A 26,571-nucleotide genomic window follows, 5' to 3' on the forward strand; every position below is an offset into this window, starting at 1 on the left:
GCAAGAAAGACCGCCCCGACCTACCTCCATAACCTCATCATACCATACCCTACACACCTGCTCGATAACTTCAATCTGCTGCATCCGGATGCCTCCCACCAACAGAACAACAGGCCCACGTTCCTCGTTACATCGCTTTTCCATCATCGCCCCCCCCCCCCAATAGTGGAACTCCCCACCCCCCTGAGAACAACTCCTTCACTCCAACCCTTCAGACATGGACTGAAGACACACCTCTTCAGACTCTACCTGGACATTTTGACCTTGTAAATCTGATTCTTGGCTAGTACTTGTAGCATTATCTCTTACCTTGTATTTGTAGCATGTTTTTGCCTTGGTAGTATAGTGGCACTTTATTGTCCAAGTGACTGTATTTGCTATATGTAACCTTAGATCAGATTAGTTCTGTCTTGCTACAGCGACCTTGTGCTCAGCTTCAGCACTATCTGCATTGTATGACCTGTACACATCTTGCCCTTGTGCCTGTTTGCCTACTATATGCATGTTTGTACGTCGCTTTGAATAAAAGTGTCTGCTAAATGAATAAATGTAAATGTAAATAATCAAATGAACAATGGTAATACACAGCAATGTACACAGAGTGCAACACATGCTACAAATTTCCTCACCTGACATTTTATTTAAAGTCAAGTCATTCTGTGACAAATCCAAGCAGAGGATGTTATGCACTGCTTTCAGGTCTGCCCCCTCATTAAACATGTGCTGTATCACAGCGTTTCCCAAAGTGTGAGCCGCGGCCTGGTGGGCCATGAAGGTACTGCAGGTTGGCCACGAGAGGTCATTTACAATAAATAAATAAAAAGTTTTCAAAGTAATCAGAACTAATAAAACAAAGCCATGGGATTTAAATTGCGTGTTATTCTTCATTTATCTGATCTATTTTTGATTCGGAATGTATCATATATCGTAATTGACGGGAATCGTAATTGACGGAATACCTCATCATTGGCCAGGAAATAAGAGTTCAAATGGAGCGGTGGCTATCAGGTGGCAAAAGGAAAGCTGTTAATGGAGAATCAACCTCAACAAGCGAATCATCAGAAGATCAAAATGAATCCGTGAAAACAAAAAGAAGGACTCGTAGAAAGTACTCAAGTAAGTACCAATCGCTGGGATTTACAAGTGTGAGACCAGAAGACGATCCCCTGCCTGTCTGTGTGCTATGCTCGGAGGTGCCAGCAAATGAGGCCCTGAAACCATGCAACTAAACATGGACAACATTCATCCAAGCCTCGAGAATTTTTATTTATTTATTTATTTTTGTTTACTACTTTTTATTGATTCAATTTGAACAAAGACGAACAAACAACAGCAATGCTTTGGGAATGGGGAAAAGGGAGGGGGCACATACAACTGATATACAGCAAGTTATCAGTTTTACACATTACACATGGCTTAGATTGACATACAAAATTAATAATTACTTCATTAAATCTTTACAAAAAACTATAGCAGCTGACTGGTTATTGATTGTTCAAGATGTTGCCTTATGAAATCTGGATGTAGCATGCTCCAAACTTAAAATATCTAAGAGGTAGGAATTCCAGACAGATGACAAGTGAATATTTGATTCAAACCAACCTGTCAAAATGGTCATATTGGAGGTAGTCAATGCCACCATTAATTCCTTTTTCTGCTGTAAACTGAGTATTATATCAGAGTCATCTGCTAATAAAAGTAAACCTGGGTATAAAGGGATATCATCCATTAAAATTTAGAAAGCACATTTACTACATAATTCCAAAACATCATTATGGGCGGGCATTCCCAAAACATATGCATATAATCCGCAATAGCGCCTATAGCCTACTGCATTTATTACCAGGGTCATCTTAGGGTACACAGAAACCTGAGCACGCACGCACGCGCGCACACACATCAAGAGAGAGCTGAGAGAGACTCTGACTGATTAATGAATAATTAAATCTGGCCTACATATTAGAAGTTCACTCTTCTTCTCCAGGTCGCATCGAATTGTTTGAGCACTTCCTCACAGACCTTTGATCACATAGCCTAATTGAAGAGCGTTTAGACATGCTAAAATGCTTAACGCGGCTTAATGTTCCAAAACTGCGAAGAAAGATCACCAAATTTCTCTTGGACATCTCTTGTCAGAAACACTCCGTATAGTCGTTATCTCGCGTTAAGCGTTTTCCTCTCCATTGACGCCAATTATAAGGAAACTCTTTGCGCTGTTTTGAAGTTGGATCTTGTTAGTTGCCCTGTAGCTGTATAAATTAGCTAGTACTGTGTCCTCAAACAGACCTTGCTCTCAGCTGAGAACTACTGTCTCATTGTGGAACTGTACACATCCTGTCCCCATACTTACCCCGTATACTTACTGTATGCACTTTTGTACGTCGCTTTGCATAGAAGCGTCTGCTAAATAAATAAATGTAAATGTGAAAAGCTTAACGTGCCTTAATGTCCCAAAACAGCGATCAATGATCACCAAAACTGAAATCCAATGAAAGGGGTAACTATCTTGCGTTAAGCCGTTTCTTCTCCATTGATCCCCATTATAAGGAAAAAGCTTAATATAGCATTATGGACCAAAACAGCGACGTACCCAGACTAGACTTCTCTAACACGCTTCTGATCCTGAACACATTCAAGGACCAATATGACGACCCCATGGGTTTAATATAAACACTTACATTTTCCATTGAAGTTTCCCCATAGGAACCTATTATAAAGACACTGCTTGCGGCTGGCCTACAGTTGGCATATTGGGAATAGCTTAACACAGATATTCATGTTTAACCTCTTACAACATCACTTGAACTACAGCCTACGCTGGGGTGGTGATCAGCAATGTGTAGGCCTACTGTTGCAATAAGGAACATTAAGGCTTTTCTGCCATTATAAGAAAAAGCTTAACGTGGCTTAATGTACCTAAACATCGATCAAAGAAGACCAAATTTCTCTCACACATCTCTTGTCATAAACACTTTCACATATCAAAAAGGATTTTTAAGCGTAGAAAAAAAATTGTACAAGTAAGAAACCATACCCCGGGTTGATGTAAATTTCTGTGGATGTTCAAGCAGGGGATGGTTATCTAAGTGGGTATGCCAGGGAACACCATACGCCCTAAGTGCAGAGTGAAATAGGAAGTACTGGGGAGAGAGAAGGAGTTGCAGAGGTCCTGAAAAGAGCGTAACCCATCCGAGTAGAAGATATCATTGGACATTTTTATCTGACCAAGAGGGAAAAACAAAAGGTTTAGAGCCTGTTAAGAGATGATTGTTGTGCCAGATAGGAGAGGATCTATGAAATTTGCAGTTATAACCAAGGAACTTGCAGGACTGTTTCCATACCTTAAGAGAGCAAATTATAATGGGTCCCAATCAAAGTAGTGAACTTCGTTGTGTAATACCTACAAATGGTAGATCCTATAGTCTAAGAGGATAAACCAATCCTTGTTCAATAGATTGCCAGGAAATTTTAGAGGAAGGTTCAAACCACGTCTTTAAAAATCTTAATTGGAAAGCCCAGAAATAAAGCTTAAAATTAGGAAGAGCTAGACCACCAGAAAGTTTGGGATGCTGCAGTGTTGTCAGGCGAATTTTGGATCTTTTATTGTTCCATATGGTATAAAAACAAAAAGTTAACCTAAAGGAGAATATTCATTTTCAATACCGAAATCCTACCACAAAGAGAAATCTGTAAAGGAGACCATCTGTCCAGGTCATTCTTAATCTTTTTTAGCATTACATTAAAGTTATGCTTGTGAATAAGGCTAAGAGTAGGATGAATACTTACACCTAAATAAGTAAAGCCAGAGGTCTGAATCTGAATTGGTAAAGAGACGGAGATCAAGTTTAGGAGGAGCTGAATGAAGAGGCATTAATATAGATTTAGCCCAATTTATTTTGTAGCCTGAAAAAGACCCAAATCTTTCAAATAAAGCTAAGGCTTGAGGTATCAAATCATATATGTATAAACGAAAGGAAAAGAATAATATTGTCAGCGTATAGTGAGATATGGTGTGTGGTATTCGTAACATGTATTGGAGAGATCAAAGAGCTGTCTGACTGCTTGTGCTAAGGGCTCCAGTGATAAAACAAACAAAATTGGAGAAAGGGGGCAACCTTGTCTTGTTCCCCTGTCAAGACAGAACTGTGAAGAAACTGTGTGACCTGTGGAAACACATGCTGTAGGGTTAGTGTAAAGAGTTTGAATCATATGGATATTGAGCACAGCCCACAGGTAGCTCCATTCCAGTCTATCAAAGGCCTTCACAGCATCTAGACTAAAGACTGCACATGAGTTTTTGTTATCTCTGCTGGCATCAATTATATGCAAAATGCGTCTGACATTGTCTGAGGCCAAACAGCCCCTGATGAAGCCAGTCTGGTCCTCATGTATCAAGTCTGAAAGACATGTTTCCAATCTGTTAGAAAGAACTTTTGCATATACATGTATCTTAATGTCAGAATTTAACAATGATAAAGGTCTGTAGCTCCCACAATCCAACGGATCTTTCCCAGTCTTTAACAGTAATGAAATCAGCAGTGCCCTTTGATCTATATAAAAGTAACCAACATCAAGTGAGTATTGAGTAGAATTAAGCAACAAAGGTACAACCAAGTCCCAGATCCCTAGAAGTAGCTCTGGGGGTATCCCATCCAGCCACCGTGATTTGTGCCTTTTCATAGAAGCAGCAGCTAATTTCAATTCCTCCAAAGTGATTAGGGCATCCACTTGCTTGGCTTGTGTTGTTGAGAGAGATGGGAGGTCCAGGGGGTCCATAAATGCATTCATTTCTGTGAGATCATCTGGTGCCCCTGACTTGTAAAGTTCAGAGTAAAAGTCACAAAAATTATTAACAAGAGAGGGATGAGTAAAGACAATGCCCGATGAGTCCCTGACAGCATCTACCGAGGCAAGACGCTCTGACTGTTTGAGTCGTAATGCAAGAAGTTGGTTCAGTCTATCTGATTGCTCATAATATAGCTGTCTAGTTCTGAGCAATAAAAACTCTGCCCTTATACTGGTTGCATCCTTATATTCCACCTTTAAGGACTCTAAGGTTTTAGCTCCAACAGTGTCATAGTGATGCTTCTGCATTGTTTCTATTTGTTGGATTGTTTTTTCTAGTGAGCTAATTTTCCCTTTTTGAGCTGCAGCTATTTTAGAGGAATATGATATACGGCTACCTCTAACTGCACATTTTGTGGATTCCCAAAGAATATGAGGATTTACATTTGAGGATGTGTTTAACAAGATGAAATCGTTCAAATCCTTCCTGATATGTTCCAATAATTTTTCATCCTGAAGAAGGAAAACATTGAAGAGCCATCGTTTGAAACGAGCTGATGAGTGGGATTTAGATAAGGTGATTTTGACAGTGATCAGATAAAAGCATAGGTAGGATTTCAGTAACCAAAACAGATTTCAGCAAGGAAGCAGAAATAAGAATGTAATCAATTCTAGAAAATGTTTTATGCGTGAAGAAAAAATGTGTAGTCCCTTACATTTGGATTCCTAACACACCAACTATCTACAACATTTAAGTCCTTCATGAAAGCTTTGAGGTAGTTAGATGACATAAGTTGATTGGAAGTAGGCACAGTAGTACTAGATCTGTCCAGGGCATCAACTGTTAAATTATGGTCTGCACCTAAAATTATCGGAATATTACCTAAAGCTAGGAGTCTAATTTTCACATCATCAAAAAAAACGAGGCTCAAAGATACTAGGAGCATAGATGGAAAAAAGACAGTATTTAAGTGTTTTTAAGGTAATGAAAGCATAACAAAATCAACTATGAAAGTCACTGCCTGACCAATCAACATGCAGATCCAATTTCCTGTCAACTAAAAGTAGAACACCCTTCGTTTTATTTGGGGCACAAGAAAAAGAGAATATTATATAATACTTATTTTGAAATCTCTGCACATCTTGTTTTTTTAAATGAGTTTCCTGTATAAATGCAAAATGTATCCTTTTTTACGCAAAAAAATCAAGGCACTTTACCGTCTTAACAGGCTCATTATCTCTGTATACATTCCAGGAAATTAAATTGTAATTTTCAGTCATGGTATTCTCATATCGCGTGTACTAAGTGTAGGTTACATAAATGTGAGACAAAACCGCATAATACAGTGGAGACATGAGCAAACAGTGTGGAGATAGAAGCAAGTAGCCATATAAAAAATAAAATAGCCAAGTAACAAAATAAAAATAAACAAGGCAAAAAGCCCCCCCAGGCTTGATGGAGCATTGCATGAACACAATTAGAACGTTGCTAGCCAGTCAGGGAAAGAAGCAAACAGCCCTGCATGGCTTAGCCAGAAAAAAAGTCTTAACCATTCCTTGGATTTGAGCCAAGACAGTCCTACAAAACCACAGTCACACCTGATTTCTCTAATGATGAGCCAACATTTACAAATGAAACTGACCCATATGAAATGTCAGAACGCAGTAAAATCCAAAGTGTTTGAGTGAAGCCATGCAGGACGAGAAAGCTTTGCACCGTTGGATGGTTGCATTGGAGTAGTCAGCGAAGATCAGGAGCTGAGACTGGCCATGTTGTATTTTAGTGCCTGGTTGTCTGTATGCCTTCATAATAGCCTGGCGGTCGTTGTTCTTCAGAAGTTTAAAGATGAGGGTTCTGGGCTTGTTTGATGAATTCTCTCCACTGTTGCACACTCGATGGGCCCTTTCAATTTGAATGACTCCTTCAATGCTCAGCCAGGGATGGAAACCAAATTAGGAGCTGACATTGCAGAAAGGATATAGCATCGCCCCTCTCTTCGTATTCTGGAAGGTTAACAAGGTGCAGGTTATTCCGCTAATTTCGATCTTCCAGCTCGGCCACGCAGTAATTTAGCAATCACAGAGGTAGCTTCTCTCATCTGTAGCCCTCTCACTGAGCAGCTTGGATTATGTCGGTGCGTTTGTGCAGTGATGTGAGCAAGCTGTTCATTGTGGAGACTTTCATTTCCTGTTTCATTTGAACAGAGTCCATATCGCCCCGTATTGCTTTCACATCCAAACAAAGTTCATGTAAGGATCCCCTCATGTCATAAATTAATGTGGCTAAATCAAAACTTTCATCAGGAGGTCCGCTAGCCTCCGCCATGGAAGTTAGCCCAGCGTGTTCATCGAATAACTGCTTCTTGACTTTCTTCTTTGCAGATTTAGATTGTGGAGAAGGGGTAAAAGGGCACATAATCTCCACTGTTCTCTTCTCTGCTGACTCCATTATGGTTGTAAATGAATACAGCTGTTACAAAAGTACTGTTGGCTCAGTTTTAAAATAAAAAAGCAGAAAGTGGTTTTGCAAGTTCAAGACTAAACAGTCATCTTAGCTGGAGTCCAACCGGAACTCCCCAAAACAAGCTGAGAGAGTATCTGAGCCATAGGAAAGCAGTTGAATCCACGTGTGTCATTGGGAGTGAAAACACCAAGGCAGTGGAGGTGTCCTACCGAGTAGCAAAGCTGATTGCAAAAACCGGGAAGCTACACACCATTGGGGAGGATTTTATTTTACCTGCTGCCAAAGAGATGGTTTGAGTGATGATTGGTGAGAAAGCAGCGAAACAACGTAATGTGATTTCTTCGTCTGATAACACAGTAAAGCACCGTATTGATGATATGGCTGAAGATGTATTCAAGCAACTAGTGAGCAGAATACAAGCAAGCCGTTTCTATGCTCTCCAGATTGATGAGTCAACAGACACTGCAAGTTTGTCAAATTTACTTGCTTTTGTCAGATATGAATATGATGGAGAAATACATGAAGATTTTCTCTTTTGCAAACCTGTACCCTCACATACTACAGCAGAAACCATTTCTGAATGCATTCACGGTTTCCAGTGAAATAAACTGGACAAAGTGTGTGGGACTAAGCACTGACGTAGCTCGGGCCATGGTGGGGAAACTCACTAGAGTTGTGAAAAGGGTCGAAGACATGGTTCTGCTGGTTACAGCTGTCCACTGCAGCATCCACAAAGAGGCACTGGCCACAAAGATGATGCCTGTGGATTTAAAGACGGTTTTGGATGAAGCAGTGAGAACAGTAAATTTCATCAGATGTCATCCACTGCAATCACGCCTGTTTGCCATATTATTTGCGGAGATGGGAAGCGACAACCGGCAGCTTCTCCTGCACACTGAAGTCCGGTGGCTTTCACGTGGTAAGGTGCTCACTCGACTTTTTGAACTGCGTGACGAAGTCAGGACACTTTTCGTGGACTCCCAGTTTGAACTGTCAGATCAATTCTGTGAATTCAAGTGGCTTTGTAAGTTGGTGTATTTGGCCGACATTTTCGGCTACTTAAATGGACTCAATCTATCCCTCCAAGGAAAAGCAATGACCATGTTTCATGTCCACGGTAAGACAGAAGCCACAATAAGGAAGCTCGAGCTGTGTCAGAAGAGTGGTTTAGAACAATTACGAGTCCTTTGACAATCTGTGTGAATTTCTTAACAAAGAGGAGAGGCAGATCCCGACCTCTGTGGCAGGTGCCATCAGAGAGCACCTGCAAACCCTGAGGAGGCAGCTCTGGGAATACCTCCTTGTGCTCAGTGAGCAACACAGCTGGATACAGAATCCATTTGCCCCCCATAATGAGGATGCCATAGCAGGTCTCAGTTCCAGGCAGCAGGACAGCCTTGTGGAGTTATCTTGTGATACTGCTTTGAAACTGATCTTTACACAGAAGCACCTGGCACATTTCTGGATGCATGCTTACTCAGAATATACCGATCTTTCTGACAAGGCATCTTCAGCACTTTAAGGCTTTAAAGACAAAGTACAGGAATAAACTTGATGTTGGGCCTGATCTCTGCCTAAAGCTGACATCCATTCAGCCAGACATCAAGACTTTGACAGCTGCTGTGCAGCAACATCACCCTTCTCATTTGGTGAATTGAAGATGATGCAATGTAATGTTACCCAATGTGTGATTCATATCCAGTGTATCGAGATAAACTGTTTGCAGGTGGTCTCACAGAGATTGGAGTAAATCTTGTGTTAATGTCAATTTATGGACTTGTGAGAGTGAGCACTTTGTTTTGTGCCATTAAATGCCTCAAATATTACACAGCAATGAGCCCAGCTGTTGGATTGGATTGTAATAAATGTATCAGAATGCATGTGTTGAAAGATATGCAAGTGTTGGCCTGATTCAACGTTCAAATGATATTTTCTGTCTGTTTTTTCTTCATGTTTATGTTGGGTTGGATATTGTGAAATTTTATGTATAAGCGTTTTATTATCCAGTGTCAAAGAGACAGGATACAGGCTTAACAATTCACTATTTGCACTTAATTTCTTACATTTGTTGCTTTACAAATTGTTACATGTACGTGGATGGATTATTAATTTGCACTGCATTGCCGTAGGCACACATTCACATAGAATTGTTCTGTTTATGCAATAAAAAATATATAGGGAAATACTTCATCTTAGTCTTGTGTGTTGATCAGAGTTGTGATTGAAGGTTTGGGTGGGCTGCAGAAGATTTTCAGATTTCTAATTGGGTCGCGGTCTTCTTAAGTTTGGGAATGGCTGCTGTGTCATATTGAATTTAATTCCAACTTCACCCCCGCATAGGCAGCCCTTCTGGTTTTAGCCATTGAATGGCAACCTAATTTAATGTCTGTGCGCTGAGAACTTACCTTCACTGTAGCTGCATGCCTGTGTGAGGGCCTGGCAGTGAGTCAACATGGCAACCTTAGACACAGCCACACCCATCACTGTACCCTCCTTACTGGCTTTGTACTAACAGCAAGACAAAAAGGGTAGTCTGTGAGTGGGACCAGCATGGGGGATGACACCATTACATTCATAGAGACACACAGAGCACTTCACATATCTAGCCAGCCGAAGACATGACTCTGTCTCACCTCAATGTAGGCAGGGTCTGTGTTGGCAGTGGGGATGTGGGGCTGCCAGTCCCTGGAGGGCTTTGCCAGGTATTTGGTGTCAGTCACCACCCACTTCAGCTGTGGCCAGCCTTTAAGAGGCAATACATGACAAGAAAACACTGAAATCAATGTCCATAACCACTGTAATCATGCAATATGAAGCAGAGGCTATTTTGGAAGCTACAACTCAATAATTCTATTCAGCACTACTGACAGACAAAAGGAGATTAAATGGTTGGCCAGCAGGGGCAGATCACCCTCTGGACCAGACAGGAAACCAATGCACAAGTACAGAAAGGGGGCACTGTCCTGTGGGAGACTGCATCTTTCAGATGGAATGTTAAACCTAGGTCCTGACTCTTTGTGGTCATTTATGATCCCATGGCACTTATTGCAGATAGTAAAGAGCTTACCAGTGCCTGGTTGAATTCCTTCTTTCACTATAGGCATCCAATAATCTCTTTAATTGGCTAAATAATTTCCTTCCAAAATAACCCCCTCCCTCAGGTTGCCATTGAAAAAGAGACTCAAATAAACAAAGATACATAAGAACAAATAGCAAGAGCAGGCACAGCAGAAGAAACCACAGAACAAAACAGAGCAGTAATGTCAGCTGGTGACCTTTCAACTGCAGTATTTCTCCATTGTGGGTCTTGGGCAGTCCCTTCAGACACACTTCACTGGTCAGGGCCAAACTCACCCCACAGCTGCCAAGCAGGAAACCAATCTGCTGACTTCCTGAATCCTTGAACACACACATACAGCGAATGGCAGCAAAGCATGGACACACAACAGACATTGCTGCAGCATTCATGCATGTACAGTATATCAACTATTAAAAATGGAATCCTAAATAATATAAATCCATGGATATTCCTTAATGAGCAAACATTCAGTTCCCAAACTGCTTCAGTCCTCCATGTAAGAGGTTCTGCTTGGTAAGAGGACGTTTTGATGCTATCTGCATTTCAGATGTTCTGTTTCAGACCACATCCCTTCAAGTTCCAGACATACAGTTCCAGCAAAAGTCTGGACACACTTTTCTTTATTTTTTACTATTTTCCACATTTTATAATAATAGTAAAGACATCATAACAAAGACAAATGGAATTATGCAGTGACAAAAACGTGTTATATTTACATATATATTTATATAAAAATCAAAATTATCTTATACTTCAAAATAGGCAAAAATATTTTGTAAAATTTTTTTTGAAAGAAATTCATACATAGACAAATATAAATTGTGAAGCTGTTGCCTAAGAAACAAATATCAAGACTTTAAGCATAAGTCTTCAGATCAAAATGTCTCTGAATATGTTTCCCATTATCTTAATCAGGTGTGTCCAAACGTTTGACTGGTACTGTATATAAAAATGACCTATTACATTAGGGTCATTTAGCAGTTGACCAGAGCAACTTACAATTCTGAATCCATTTATATAGCTGGATATTTACTGAGGCAATTTTGGGTTAATTACCTTGCCCAAGGGTACAACAGCTGTGCCCCAGCAGAGAATCGAACTAGCAACCTTTTGTTTAAGACCCCTGGTCCTTACAACTATACCAAATGAATGTGTTTTTGGTCTTGATATCATCCATACTGTCTTATTATATATCAACATGTCTACTTAGTGGTGGATTTAGGTATGGGCGACATGGGCAGCCGCCCACGGCAGCATCTTGCCCGGGGCAGCATGGGGCGCCCGCACAAAAGAAAACGGAATGGTGACCTTTGCGCAATCGGTTTTCTATTGCTCACTGGCTCCATTGTCACGTCAATGATATCATGTCACCGTGTGGGTCAATTAAACTTGTCAGAGTGGGCGCCCTGATTCTAGTTTGTGAGCTAGGCAGGCTACTGCCTGGGAAGGTCTCCCACTCAGAAGTATGAGATGGGGTGGGGGGGTGGGGGTAGGTAGTACTAATGCAATTAGTAAAATCAGTCACACTGCGAAAGGATACCAAATAAACCACAATTCATTCATAACACTGTGAATATATAGTTTCGCAGACATATTGTTGCATTTTTTTTGTTTGTGTGAAATCGTTAAGAATTAAAAACCAGTCTGCACACCACCAAGGTGAATTTGTTTAGTCTTAACTGTTGGTTGACAGTGTTGGGGTATGGGTAATGTAATTACCCTCTAGTGCCATATCAACACAAGTGGATAAGAAAAGGTAGTGGCTCAGTTGGTACAAGCACTCGTTCCAAGTGTAGACTGAATGCTACGGCCCGGATTCGATCCCGACCCTGTCACTAGCCGACAGTGACCGGGAGCTCACAGGCAGAACACATTGGCTTCATTCCGCCGGGGATGGGGTGGGTACGTCAGCAGGGGCTTCGGTTCCATTAGCAACACCTGCTGGTCGATCGGGCGCCTGTGGTCCACGTGCCAAAGCTGCATATGAAATGTCTTCCTCCGACTCATCTCTGTGCTAGCTTAGCTTGTGGACTGCAGTGCGAAAAGAAGCAGCGGCAGACATCACGTGTCTCGGAGGAGGGCACGTGCTTGTCCACGCTCTCCCGGATTGACAGTGGGGGTTGTGCAATGGGACCGAACATCGATAACAAATTGGGCATTCCAAAAAATTTGGGGAATTAGCCATTCCAAGTTGGGGAGATAATGGAAAAATTTAAAAAAAGAAAAAAAAAGAAAAGGTATCAGGTGCTCAGTTTAGGAAAAAGAGGAAAGAAGAAGAGGAGAAACGCGCAAAAGACAAAGGTATGCAGCTATGTCATCTCTTTAGGAGTATAATATTATGCATGTAATGAAATAGACTAGTATAACACTTATGTTTGTTAGCCTATGTTGTTATGTTGCTTGCTATGCTATTACACATAGGGCGACAATATTCCGTTTTCTGTCCAACTAGCATAGGCCTACATAACATTGGGTATAATTTCACAGTTTCATCATGATAATGTGTGTAGCCTGCAGCAAAACGATTACAACCTAACTAGCACATTATTGATTTGGTTAACATTCATTGAGGTGACATCAGGTTTTCTGTAATTGTGTTGACTAGGTCCTGAGCTTAGTAAGGGGAATTTCCAATGCTGTAGGCTAACTTAAAAGACGTCTATACTATGCTGATATTTTGTATCTTTTGTGATATATTGAGTCTTTTGGGGTGTCTTATGCCTAGAATTAGCCAACAATTAGTTCATTTGGTTCCAATGATAAATTGTGCATAATGACATGTATATTTAGCAATAGGGTAATAGTGTAATAATTCCATTCTCTTTTTTATTTGTATTTATATATGTGGCAGAGCTGAAGTGAGTAGCCCTAGGTAAAGCCTTAGGTAGCGGGCAGCAGGTAGCCGAAGGGGGGGTTCGCCCAGGGCGCCATACAAGCTAGAACCACCACTGTGTCTACTATATATAACGATGTCCTGGCCCCTGGCTCAACTTGCCACCAACTAAGAAGAGAAGAGTTCCAAACAACCTCACCTACATACCCGCCCTATTCAGCCCTTGGCATGTCACAAAAAGGAGACCCATACCTTTCCAGAAAATGGCACCTCTATTGCTACTGGTATGACCTCAGCTAACAGACAGCCATAAAAGGCCACCCAGAACATCCCAGGATCACTGTTGGGATAGACTAGCGCTACCTGCAAAAGAGAGGAAGACACATAGTGGAGTACAACAGTAAGTCATCAGCACCTTCCTAGGTTGGCCATGGTTTTGAAACAATAACTTTTAAAGATCCCAACAGTGGTTTTGTAAAAGATTTGTCAGGTGATTATGTTTGGACACAGACTTGAATCCAACAAGCCTCAGCAAGCACTGACAGCCCTCAATGGCAGAAGAGTACTGGTCATACTACCGTCAGAGGCAACTAGTCTACAAAGCAAACCAGGTCATTCTGGGACCAGAAGACCACCAAAAAAATCGTGAACATTCTGGACATGGTAACTGTATATTGAAGGTTGGGTGACGCAACCATTTTCATGACATGGGTTTCATTGAATTCTTTCATTTAGGTCTCTTTCTCACCCTGTCTCCAGACTTCAGCACTTGCTCATTCTTGGTACCCAGACGGTTGAGGAGGGTGTATGCTAGCTTTACACTGCGGCTCCACAGTTTACCTGGAGGTGACATACACTTTACAATGACAAGACCACTGAACCTATCCCCTAACAAAACATATGATGAAGAAACAAATTAGAGCAATTACACAGCTGAGAAAACATTCCATCTACTGTCGGTCAGCCCGTAAAAGGTCCTGCCTCTCACCATAGGTCAGCTCTCATTGTACAGCAGTGCATAAAAGCACCTGTCTCCCGCTGTAGGTTAGCATGTTAAAGGTCCCGTCTAACACTGTAGGTCAGTGTAAAAGGTCTAATATCTCACTGTAGGTTAGCATGTAAAAGGTCCCATCCCTCACCGTAGGTCAGCGTGTACAAAGTCTTGCCAGTGATGTCCAGGGCTGTGAGGGCAGGGCTCTTAGCCTGTGTGGCTCCCCAGCGTGCAAGGGCTGCTTGGAGGGCTGGGGGCCAGTTACTGACCACGCCTAGGGGCTCTCCCTTAACCGGGACGATCTGACGGCCTTCAGGTCTTGGAGTGTTGGGGTCAGGCTGCGGTACTGTGGGAGGGAGTAAGGAAGAGGGAAAACAGGAGAAACAGAAAAAGAAGTGGAGAAACATTAGGATGACACAGAAGAGAGAAATGTTGAGGTTACAAAACTAACAAATACAGGAAATGGAAGAAGGGAAAGTATTAAATGACCAGAATAATAATACTGAAATATATTTCTAATTCGTTGTACGTTTCTTTCCTTTGAATAAAAAAATCATTTTTACATCTTATGTAATGGCATTGGCTGCACAGCAAATCAGTCACCTTGATCTGTCTGCAAATTGCTACATTTCTTACCCTCCACAATCTCTTCGGTATCGTCCACAAAAAACTCACTCAGCGGGGGCCTCTTGGGTCGCTTCAGGGTGTCGAGCAGTTGCCGGATCTTGGTGGACACCCTGCTGTTAACAGGTACACCTGGACCAACAGGAAACACAGTCACACAGACATCAGCACCCAAGGCTGAACAATCACCAAACAGGGGCACAACACTCACATTTCACTCTGCTGATAACAGAGGACATACACGAACACATATTTGTGCCACTAAGTCACAGAGACCTCAAGAGCCCCTTGTTTAGTTTTACCATTGTATTACCATTTTCAACTGCCAGTCAAAGGAAGCATGAGCCAGAAAGAACGAGATAACTAACACAATACTAAGATTCACTAACACAGTTACACAAATCCGAGACATTAACACACTAACATGCTAACACAATCCTCAGATTCAGACGTACTGACCATACACTCACCGGACACATGTATACAAAGTTATGACCCTGCTTTTTAAACATTTTTACCATCAAATGTTTGCAAGTGATTTAAAAAACATATTCCCAGTGCCCATTTGCCATGGATACAAGTTCATACAAGTGAGACCAACAGGAATGGCACAGACCTTGACGGTCATTGAAACTGAGCTTATGGACAGTCCCTCACAAAGTATGTAGCATCAGTGTTCACGCTTACTATTACCCCAAAGCAATTTAGAGTCAAAGGAAAAAAAAAATCTACAGCTCTCTCAACTCAAACTCAGTGCCACATTATTTTAATAATGTGATTGAATTGTATTCTTTATTAGTAATCATACCCATTTAAAATTTTAAAATAATCAGACACAAACCAAGAGTCCTGCATCAGTTAACCCTACCATACCAGCAATTTATAGTAGCAATGATTTCATGAACTTCTTTGATAGTAAAATCTTAAAGATAAGAGACACAATACAAAAATTCTCATCGACTTCTGCCTCCTGCCTGGCCAGTCCCGTTCCAGATTATGTAGGTATGTCTATCAGGCCCGCCTCACGCTTTGACACTTTTATACCCATTGAATTTAGCGACTTTTCTTCTTTTATCAATTTATCTAATAACTCTACCAGCCAGCTTGACCCCATACCAACTGGCTTCCTAAAACAGCTACTGCCTGCAATTGCCACACCGCTATTAAATCTTATCAACGCCTCCCTTACGTCTGGACACGTACCTCAGCCCTTCAAAGTAGCAGTTATCAATTCTGCCCATCTCGAACCTTCCATTCCTCTCAAAAATTCTGGAAAAAGCAGTATCAAAGCAACTCTGTGCCTTTTTACACCCTAACAACATTTTGGAAGTTTTTCAGTCCGGATTTAGGCCTCACCACAATACGGAAACCGCTCTCCTGAAAGTGCTCAACGACCTTCTACTCTCCTGTGACAATGGCTGTATCTCTGTTCTTGTGCTGCTACACCTAAGTGCAGCCTTTGATACCATCGATCATTGTATCCTCCTCGACCGCCTCGAAAACCTGGTTGGCATAAGTGGACAAGCCCTATCTTGGTTTAGGTCTTATCTATCAGAACGATATCAGTTTGTCTCCATTAACAACAAATCCTCCGTTCGTTCCAGAGTAAGATATGGTATACCTCAAGGATCTGTGCTTGGGCCTCTGCTCTTCTCATTATATATGTTGCCTCTTGGCGATATCATCCATAAACATGACATTAATTTCCACTGTTACGCGGATGACACTCAGTTATACATATCAGTCAAACCCGATGTCCCTCTGAATATTTCAAACATGGAGGCCTGCCTAACAGATGCAAAGAATTGGATGGCCCAAAAGTTTCTCTTCCTTAACCCGGACAAAACCGAAATATTGGTCATAGGCCAAAATTCAATCAGGAGCAAACTCACTCATTTTACACTGGACCTTGATGGTGTCTCCCTTGCCCTGAGTAGAGCCATCAAAGACCTTGGTGTTGTTATTGATTCTGAGCTCTCTTTTGAAACTCACAAAACTAACACCTCTAGGACTGCCTTCTTCCATCTGAGAAATATAGCTAAAATCAGGAAAATTGTATCAATTAATGACGTTGAAAAAATTGTATCAATTAACGACGCTGAAAAATTAATCCACGCCTTTGTAACATCCAGATTAGACTACCGTAATGCCCTCTTGTCAGGATGTGCAAACGTCTCATTAAAACCCCTTCAGCTGGTGCAAAATGCAGCTGCTCGAATCTTAACTAAAACTAAGCGCTTTGAGCACATTACCCCAGTTCTGGCTTCTCTCCATTGTCTACCTATTAAATACCGGATCATTTTTAAAATACTCTTACTCGCATTTACTCACATTTAAGGCTTTAAATGGGTTTGCCCCCCCCATCTTAAGGACCTTCTTCACCCATATCTTCCGCAGCCCGGCATTCACTCCCAAAATGCCGGGCTTCTCATCATTCCAAGAGTGGGCAAAGAGCCTTTTCCTATCAAGCCCCCCTCCTGCGGAACAGCTTACCCTCCGAGATTCGGGGAACAGACTCTCTCTCCACCTTTACGTCTAGGCTCAAAACATATCTATATAGTAAATCCTTCAGCTGAGGGACATGGCCTGGTGCTGGCGTGGATCATAGAGTCTCTGGTGGGCTAAGTGGTCATTGCTTTCATGGACTCTGTGCCGTGATCTGGTGTTGACTGTCTTAGGGTCGCCCTCATGACTATGCCGGTCCCTTGCCTCCCGTCCCCTAGGTATGCTGCCATAATGTTAGCCTGCCGGGGTTTTTCCTTGTTGCACACTGGCACCTTTTTCACTACCCCTCCTCTCCTGCCTCTCTGTTCTACATCCCCCCCATTCTTATCATCCACTAACCACTGTTTTCTGTTTGCTTCCTATCCCTGCTCCGGGCTCCTGTCCGGAGCTGTAGCCCAAGTGTCTCATCCCGTTTTCCAGTCCTGCTACCTCGCTGCCCTGCCCATCAAAGCCAACTGCGTTCCAAGAACCAGACATCCTAGGAGACATTCTTATAATCACTCTGCTGTTAACTACTATTGTCTATCAATCGTAAATGTCCTAAAGTACATTGCATAACTTGTCTTTAACTCTATCTGCCCAGTGCCGGCCAGAAGCAGATGGGCCCCCCCTCTGAGCCGGGTTCTGCTCAAGGTTTCTTCCTGATAGGGAGTTTTTCCTTGCCACTGTTGCCTTAGGCTTGCTCTCAGGGGGTCTCAGGCCTGGGAACAATGTAAAGCTGCTTTGTGACAACTTGTGTTGTAAAAAGCGCTATACAAATAAAAATGAATTGAATTGAATTGAATTGAAACCAATGTAATGAATGTCTTTTGTGCAACACATTAAAGACATGGAATTTAGGAGTAAGGCCATTTTGTTTTAGAAGGCAATGCCAAAGTTGCCTAAAAACTCCTAGCATATGTATATACACATCGCTAAACACCAGCATTTGCTTTACCATAAGGTTCAGGACCACAATAAAATTTCAGGCATTTTATACCGCCCTGCCTTTGCTGGAATGGACACACACATTATGAGACTATAAGACTGTCACCCCTTCCACAGAAGGAGGATGAGATTAAACATGAGTAAGGGGAACGTAACTGCAGGCATCGGGATGTTAGTAGCACTGCTGGGTAAATGACATCATGAAAATTACCAACCTGATCAAGAGCACTGAGAACAAAACTGACGAGGATAACAAAGTAAGGCTTGCTGATAACAATGAGCCAGTACCATGTTCTGTGTCCATCATCCATGAACGACTCCGCCCACAACTCCTTCCACGCACGGGGGCATATGGAGGGAGATCCACTCGGGTCCCCTGGCACTGTGACGTGGAAGGCATCACATCTGGGGTCGCACTGGCGTTCTCTGATGGGGGCAACACAAATCACTCACCCAGAAGACCAAAAACTGTGTAACAGGTTGAATACACAATTTATGAACCTGTAGATTTGGTAATATCACTCATCATTCGTATATCAATCACATTTAGTCATATTTAATGTATTACCTACCGCTAATGAATTCCAAAGTGACCACACACCACTATTTACACTGTTGGTCGATTCACAGGTGGAAGTATGTAACAGTTCTCTATTCAAGCAGAACATCACACCTGGCTGATTTTCCATGTTTTTTACATGTTCGTTTGGAATGGCATCAAACATGCACTATGCTTTAATATCCTACAGAAATATCAAAAATTCACTATGCATTAATATCCTTAGAAAACCTGAATAGAATGTTTTAGTGGTGATAATATTAACAATGAACCACACCCAGGGCTCCCAAATGGCTCAGCCAGTTGGTGTGCTTGGTCTGAGTGTAAGCCTTAATTTTGCTATATCTGTGACTGACACACCTGTAATTCAGGCACCAATTATTTGACTACCTTTTAAACTGCAGTTCAGTTCCCTCAAAATGAGTCCCTTTTCATTTAGTGTTTCCATGTGTTTTTTTCAGGCAAAAATGTTGATTCATTATGTGCATAATGTCTTTTTAAATTTTAATTCAAACCATTACTGCAGCCTATCCGTTTTAACATATTTAGCAAAGACAATGTGAGTAACTTAACTTAGTTCTTGAATATATTCTCAGACACAGCAAACTGTTGACAGTAGGCCTAACTCATCAAAAAAAAATACACTATACATCTTGTCCTCATTAGGCTATATAACTAACTAGGCTACTAGGGCTTCCATTTGGCAGTATACGTAAGGCGTAATTTATCAACCTAATTTTGCCAAAAATACTGGCTACATGCAATCTTTGTTTTATGTTAAATTGGGCATTAAATAAAAACATTTTTGCTACATCACATTTTTGTGAAATAATCTCACGGCATACTGCATTGTATGCGCTTCATCTTCGATTAGCAACACATACACTAGGCCCATGCAAGCTGTCTGACCTACAGGTCAGAGAGAGTCTGACACTGCATATTCATGCATACTGCACCCTCTTCTTCCCAATCCCTATTTGCCAGCACAGTGTATTTATTTATCTGTCCCCACATTTCATGATTTTTTGGTTAGGTTTTTTAGCCACTCTGGCTTTAAAGCTCACTGTGAAACCTTCCCTGATTATCCACCAACCCAATGAATTAATTGGTAAATCTGGACTTCTTGGAACCTATCAGTGCATTTTTTCAGATGTTGCCAACTGTAAGAAAAATGTGGCTCTGCTTCTCTTGGGCCAGGGCCAGCCCCACCTTCACCTTAGTTCCCACAACATTAGGAAGTAGGTTGACAGGGGGACAGATGAATCATGGTACATTTGTAATCATATCAGGATGTTTAACACATAAGTAATGATGACATAACAAATTAGCCTTTTTACAACTAAACAGGGGTTCCATTCACATGATATGGTGCTGACCCAATGAGTCTCTGCATGCCTTGGTTCTTAGACCAATATGAATCACTTTTTGTTAAGGGTTACGTTGGGTCTACACACTACAGTAAGGTATGCTATATTTGCTCTTAAAAGTTTTTCAGCATTTAAGGAACAGAGAGGAAATTCAGTGGATATAGCTGAGCTTCTGTATAAAATAGCTGTTTAATTATTGTACTAGGGGCCTTCACTGAGACATATTATAGGCCACAGGGACCTGATCGGAACTGTAATACTATGGACTGTGACAACAACATCAAAGTTTGATAGGAAAGAGAATCATTGAGTAGGGTGACTCCTATTACCCTTACCTTACTACTATAACTATTTATTGACAAACAAATGAGTGAAGACATGGACAATTTGACATAAATAAACCCTTAGGTGAGATATGGTGCCAAAAGACAAGACTTAGTAAACTGAAATCAGCAGGAGTGGAATTATCTCAAAGTAGAACAAAAATAATCTTCAGTGTTACAGAGAGTAATAATAAAATTTATTCATACCAATTCACATAAATGGCCTCGGTAAGGACATTAGTAGCAAATTAGTTAAATTCTCAGATGACACAAATCTCAGGAGGGAAGAAAACAGTTTGGAAATGACAGATGTTGAAGAAATTCGCCAGACAGCTGTCAGGTGGATTTAACATTGCCAAATATAAAGTTCTAACTCTGGACATCAGTGCCTAACTGGGTAAGAGGATTTTGTCAATGGACTCTGTCTGCTGACAATAGTCCTTGCAGCAGGGTTGGGTTTATCATCATAGATGTGTGTGGGATTTACAGAGGCAGATTTGAGCAGGACTTTCAAATGCAGAGAGGACGGCGGGATATACAGATACACATGTAGGTGGGGCTTACAGATACAGGTGTAGGTGGGACCTACCAATGCAGGTGTGGACAGGGCTTACAGATGCAGAGGTAGGTGGGATTTACAGATGAAGGTAATGTTACGGACAGGCCATTTCCTTTGAGATTTAAAATTACCCTTAATTTTAAATTTTAACCCTCGCTTCGCTACGCCAAGGCCGGGCTGTCCATCGCGGGGCGACGAGTGCGGGCTGGCCACGGAATGTATGAAGCTTTGGCGTCTGTGTCCCAAAATTCTAGGTAACGTCAATTTTTCATTTCTTTCTTTTTCATTCCATAACCCCTTAAGACAACGGTATTGCCTGGCGTATCTGTAGGAAGGTAGACCGCCAATACTGATAGGCTTGCAATATCCCTGCTCAGGGAGGTCGTGACAGTAAGGTCAGGACCTACCAGTAAAGGGCAGAGCTTTCAGATGCAAATGCAGGTGGGACTTACAGATATAGATATGGGTGGGACTTGCAGATATAGGTCATCAATGTTGGGGCGAATCTGACTTACCAATGTGAGTGTGGGCCAGCACATCAGCAAGCACAGCGGGCTGGGGCTTCTCCTCTCCATGTGACAGTGTGGAGGAGGCAGAGGAGGAGGTGGAGGAGCCCGGCAGGGGACGGTCGATCCAGTAGTCTGGACTCTGCAGGCTCTGGGTGAGCACTGCACTGGGGGATGCCTGCCTATGGAGAGGGCCCTCATCCTCTGAGGCTGAAGATGCATCTGGGGAAGAACGAGCATACAGGGTAGGGAGAAAACAGTCATCAGACCACACACATCAGATAGTGCACCAGAAGAGATGCAATCATAAGAGATAAGCATCCAACTTCAACAAAAGAAAACTTTGAGAACACAAGTAACCTGTTATTTGAGATCTAAAACTAGCTTGCAGTGAAAATAGTAAATATCAAGTAGCAAAGTATGATATGCTGTTTCGAAAGTGCTTTCATGTGATAGCTCAACTATTCCTACATATAGGACTGATTAATTGTTTCTGACCTACTGCAGTTAAATTCTGTGCTCAAACTCACTCCTCCACCATCAAGAGGACTTGGATGTACAGCCAGTATGACTGGCAAATGAGATACCTTTTGAAAATTCACAGAAATGCAGTAAAAGAGCTTTGATTTGTCAAATGGCTTTGAATTTGCCCAACCATCCTGTATTTGACTTCCAGGAATCTGGTCATCCAATGACTGGCATATTTCTTTTCTACAGCTTCATGCCTGTATACCATTGGATCAACAAATTCTTATATTTACAGTCAAGTCCAGAATTTTTGGCACCCTTGATAAAAACGAAGAAAACAGGCTTCATATAATAAACAACACAGATAATAATCTATACGTTATGTTCAAGCATATGTGGAAACTATATACTCTTCACTCAATACATTTATTCTCATGTTTCATTGTTTGTTATTACAAAATCTCATTTTTTTCTGAAAACCATTGTTGTCAAAATTATTGGCACCCCTAACAATTATTGTAAATAAAATCAAAGTTAAAGTGGCAATAACATTTTAGTTAATTCAGTTAATCTCAGTCTAAAGTAACTATATTGTGTCATTCCGTCACCTTCTGTTTCAATATGGTATAAAAGTGAGGTGACACGCATGCAAAATCCCTTTGTCATCTATCACCATGGGAAAAGCCAAAGAGCAGTCAATTCAAAAGAGACAGATGGTGATTGACCTTCACAAGTCTGGCAATGGCTACAAAAAATACATAAACGATTAAACATGCCACTTAATACTGTAAGGGCAATAATCAGAAAATTTAAAACATATGGAATGGTTGCAAACTTGCCAGGAAGAAGAAGCAAGTGCATGTTTCCCCCACGGACGGTGAGGAAGATGGTAAGGGAGGCAATAAAGATCCAAAGGATCATGGTTCAAGAATTGCAGACCCTGGAGTGGCCATGTCTCAAAAATAACCATAAGATGCCACCTCCATACAACAAGCTCTTTGGAAGGGTTGCAGAAAGAAAGCCCTTACTGAGCACAAGAAATAAAACCAAGTGTCTGGAGTTTGCCAAAAGTCATTGGAATTATGACTGGAAGAGAGTGCTATGATCAGATGAGGCCAAAATTGAACTTTTTGGCCATACACACCATCGGCTTGTTTGGCGGCAAAAGAGGAATGCATACAAGAAGAAACACGTCATACCTACTGTCAAATATGGGGTGGGTCATTGATGTTTTGGGGATGTTTTGCTGCCAGTGGTCCAGGGGCACTAGTTACGATCAATGGCAAAATGAATTCCACCAAGTATGTGGAACTTTTGGCAGAAAATCTGATTGTCTCTGCTAGGAGGCTGAGACTTGGTGATAGGTGGATTTTCCAGAAGGATAATGACCCCAAACATACACCAAAATCCACACAGAAATGGTTAACCAACACAAATTCATGTTCTGCAATGGCCATCTCGGTCTCCAGACTTAAATCCATCAAAAACCTGTGGTATGAACTGAAGAGGGCAGGCCATAAACACAAACCCAAGGATATCAATAATCTTCAAAAGAATCTAAAAGTTCTGCATGGAGGAATAGTCAAAAGTCCATCTAAATGTGTTCTCTAACCTTATCACAAATTATATGGAAAGACTCAATGAGATGGCTTTTCCAGCATATTGGCAGACTTTTCCCATGTGGAAACAGGGTATTTTCCAGCCTGTTTTCATCTGGCCAAATTTTCATTATTAAAAATGCCAAATTAATTTGTCATTCTCATTGCCCCATTAAACCACTTTTGTCATGATATCTTCATCATCAAAAAACAGGTTGCTGACAAATATTTTCAGGATAATTTTCATCAATCAAAATACCAGTATAGCAAAGAATTCAAAATAAAATGACAGTTACATTTTCTCCAGGGGCACTTTTTTGCACTCTTTTGAGAAATGTCCTGTTTATCTTGAGTGAATTATTTTGGCTTTTGAAAATCTTTTAGTTATTCATCTGTTATTTCTGTTATTGTGCTAGTCCAATAATACACATCATTTCAGAAAAAAATAAAGTCTTAATCTAAATTCATATTTTAAATTTAACTTTGCTGTATTAACTTGAATTAACTTAAAATTAACTTGCTGTACTTATATTGCTATTTTATTGATGATGACAATCCTTTTGTGACCCAGAGCCATACACAGTACACACTATTCAAAGCAGACAACATCTATCCCAAACCAAATTTTATTTGGGACAACTTGCCTATGGCAAAATTAATTCCAACTGCAGACATCTTGTTACAGCCATGATGGCTGCCACGTCTTTGCACAACAAAATTGCACAGCTCATTCCTCATTTGCATTTGATTATGACTTCTATTAGTGTGCAAGTATACTAATGAATATATTATTTGAATAAGCAATTGGGGTGGTGCCAGCCCTCCAGAACAGGATTTCCCTCTGTGCTTCCAGTAAAAATTTGCTGTAAATTGAAAAAAAAAATACATGACACATGCACTTCACAAAAGCATAACACTCACTGGATACCTATGAACTTGAATGATTTGTGTTCAAATAATTCTTGCACTGTAACACCAGTTTCACACACCATACTGAAGTTTCTTCTCTCCTCTGACTGATGTTTTTGAAGTCAGGGTCCACAACAACTACGTCTGTGACTGACTGCAAAAATATTTATCCATGGCATACGTGCAACTGACTTCTTTCTAGACTAAATTTTCAATTAAATAACATACCTGAAAGGAGAAAGGACATTTTTTGGGCTTGGCAGAATTAACAACAATGCTGGTTAATAACTGATTTAAATGGATAAAAGTCAGTGAACTTATGTAGGAAACACTTTTTATGGGACTGAAGTAGGGAAAACTTGTTCTTCACATCAAAGGAATTTATGGAGAGAGGAATATTTTTTTCTGCATATCAGCAATACTACAGTAAGTTACAGACGTGCACATATACATATAGTCAAACACAGGAAAGAGATGTGAAGAGATAATACACCTACCAGGAGGGGTAGAGTTGTCTACTGAGCAGTGCACATTGGTGGAATGGCGTTTGGTTGGCATGGGCAGTACCATATCCTCCTCTTTGTGCATGGCCAGGGCTGCCTGCACTGCTTCAGTGTGGATATCTGTGACAATACCAAGAGAACAGGGATAACGGAGGTACACAAACACAAGGAGAAACACAGAGTAATGCCTAGAGAACAGTGGTAGCTTATGTACACCAAGGAAAAACAAAGTAATGGATAAAAGGGCAGAAAAGGGAATGAGGTTACACAAGTGTCAAAATAATAAACATTTGCACCATTCCTCACACAGAAAACCAAAAGAAATTGAAATTCCTAGGGCTGTCGTGGTGAGGGAATTTCCCCTGCGGTGAGTTAGGATGGCTCACAGCGCGATATGCAGTATTAGCACCATTTTTAGGGGCCAAGCACCAAAGGTGCTAGGCACCTATTGTAATTGTTAGAATTTTTTACTATTATTATACTTTCTCCTCTGGGAGTCTATAGCAGCCCATAGAACCCCTTGGTGGATTTTTATAAAATTTTGGCACATTGATAGAGGACAGTGAAAATTATCCAGGCATGAAATTTGCGGTCAATCCATCAAACTCTATTGTGCCACCAACAGGCCAAAATTCAAGGTACATTTTTTCTTATAACTTTTGAACCATTTGTCCTACGGTTGTAATCTTCCCCTTTCCCCTGAATCCTTGGGTCATGGTGATTCGAATGCACCCGTTGGCGTTAATGTCTGCCATATTGGATTTTCCGCCATTTTGAATCTTTCAAAAAACCTACTTTTGCGAACTAGTCCTAGACCGTTGATCCTATGACCACCAAATTTGGTACGTATCATCTACAGATGGGTGTGACCAAAAGTTATTCAAAGAATTTTGCTAGGGCAAACAATGTAGCTGCTGTTGTCCAATGAATTTCCATGCCGAAGACACCAAAACAGGAAGTGAGGCATATATCAGCAATGTTGCAGTCACACCAAAATTTGTATACTTTATTGGCAGGGGAAATATTGGGTACCCACCAAGTTTCATGAAATTTGCCCATATGGGGGCACTATACCAGAAAAATGGAGAAAAAATTCAAATGCCTATAGCTTTGGAACCAAAGCAGATCTTTCAACCAACTTTCTTGTGCATCATCACAGTGAAGGACCCTAGCTGGGAAAGCATGAAACCTGTGTGTTGGCCATTTGTTATTCAGCCATCTTGGTATTATCATTTTTTCAATGGATTTCTATGGCAGGCCATAGAAGCCCTAGGTGGATGTTAGTGGAATCTGGGACCCTCATAGAGCACAGTCCAAGGTATCCAGGCACCAAATTTGGAGTCAATCCATCAATCCCTGTAGCGCCACCAACAGGCCAAATTTCAGAATACATTTTTGCTTATCACTTTTGAACCGTTTGTCCTAGAGTTGTGATCCTTATTTCTGCTGAATCGAATGAATAGAATGAATAGAAATGAATTGAATAGACTCGTCCACTGTAATGGATTTTTGAAAAAAAATCATGTTTTCAATTTTTTCGAAAAACCTACTTTTGCGAACTAGTCCTAGAC

At 41.1% G+C, this 26,571-nt stretch overlaps 1 protein-coding gene across 1 annotated transcript in view; it reads right to left on the minus strand.

The window, feature by feature from the left end:
* Positions 1–26,571, minus strand: part of LOC118778856 (disco-interacting protein 2 homolog B-A-like) — an 87,900-nt gene that overhangs the window by 38,975 nt on the left and 22,354 nt on the right. Inside the window, exons 4-13 of the mRNA XM_036530619.1 lie at positions 24,995–25,120; positions 21,532–21,744; positions 18,497–18,634; positions 14,789–14,908; positions 14,301–14,498; positions 13,910–14,001; positions 13,414–13,524; positions 10,525–10,648; positions 9,883–9,992; positions 9,655–9,757 (exon numbers count right to left, since the gene is read on the minus strand). Coding sequence (XP_036386512.1) covers positions 9,655–9,757; positions 9,883–9,992; positions 10,525–10,648; positions 13,414–13,524; positions 13,910–14,001; positions 14,301–14,498; positions 14,789–14,908; positions 18,497–18,634; positions 21,532–21,744; positions 24,995–25,120 — 1,335 coding nt within the window. The remainder of the gene's footprint in view (positions 1–9,654; positions 9,758–9,882; positions 9,993–10,524; positions 10,649–13,413; positions 13,525–13,909; positions 14,002–14,300; positions 14,499–14,788; positions 14,909–18,496; positions 18,635–21,531; positions 21,745–24,994; positions 25,121–26,571) is intronic.

This window comes from Megalops cyprinoides, chromosome 6, assembly GCF_013368585.1.
Source record: "Megalops cyprinoides isolate fMegCyp1 chromosome 6, fMegCyp1.pri, whole genome shotgun sequence".
In the NCBI taxonomy this organism is placed as follows: Eukaryota; Metazoa; Chordata; class Actinopteri; order Elopiformes; family Megalopidae; genus Megalops; species Megalops cyprinoides.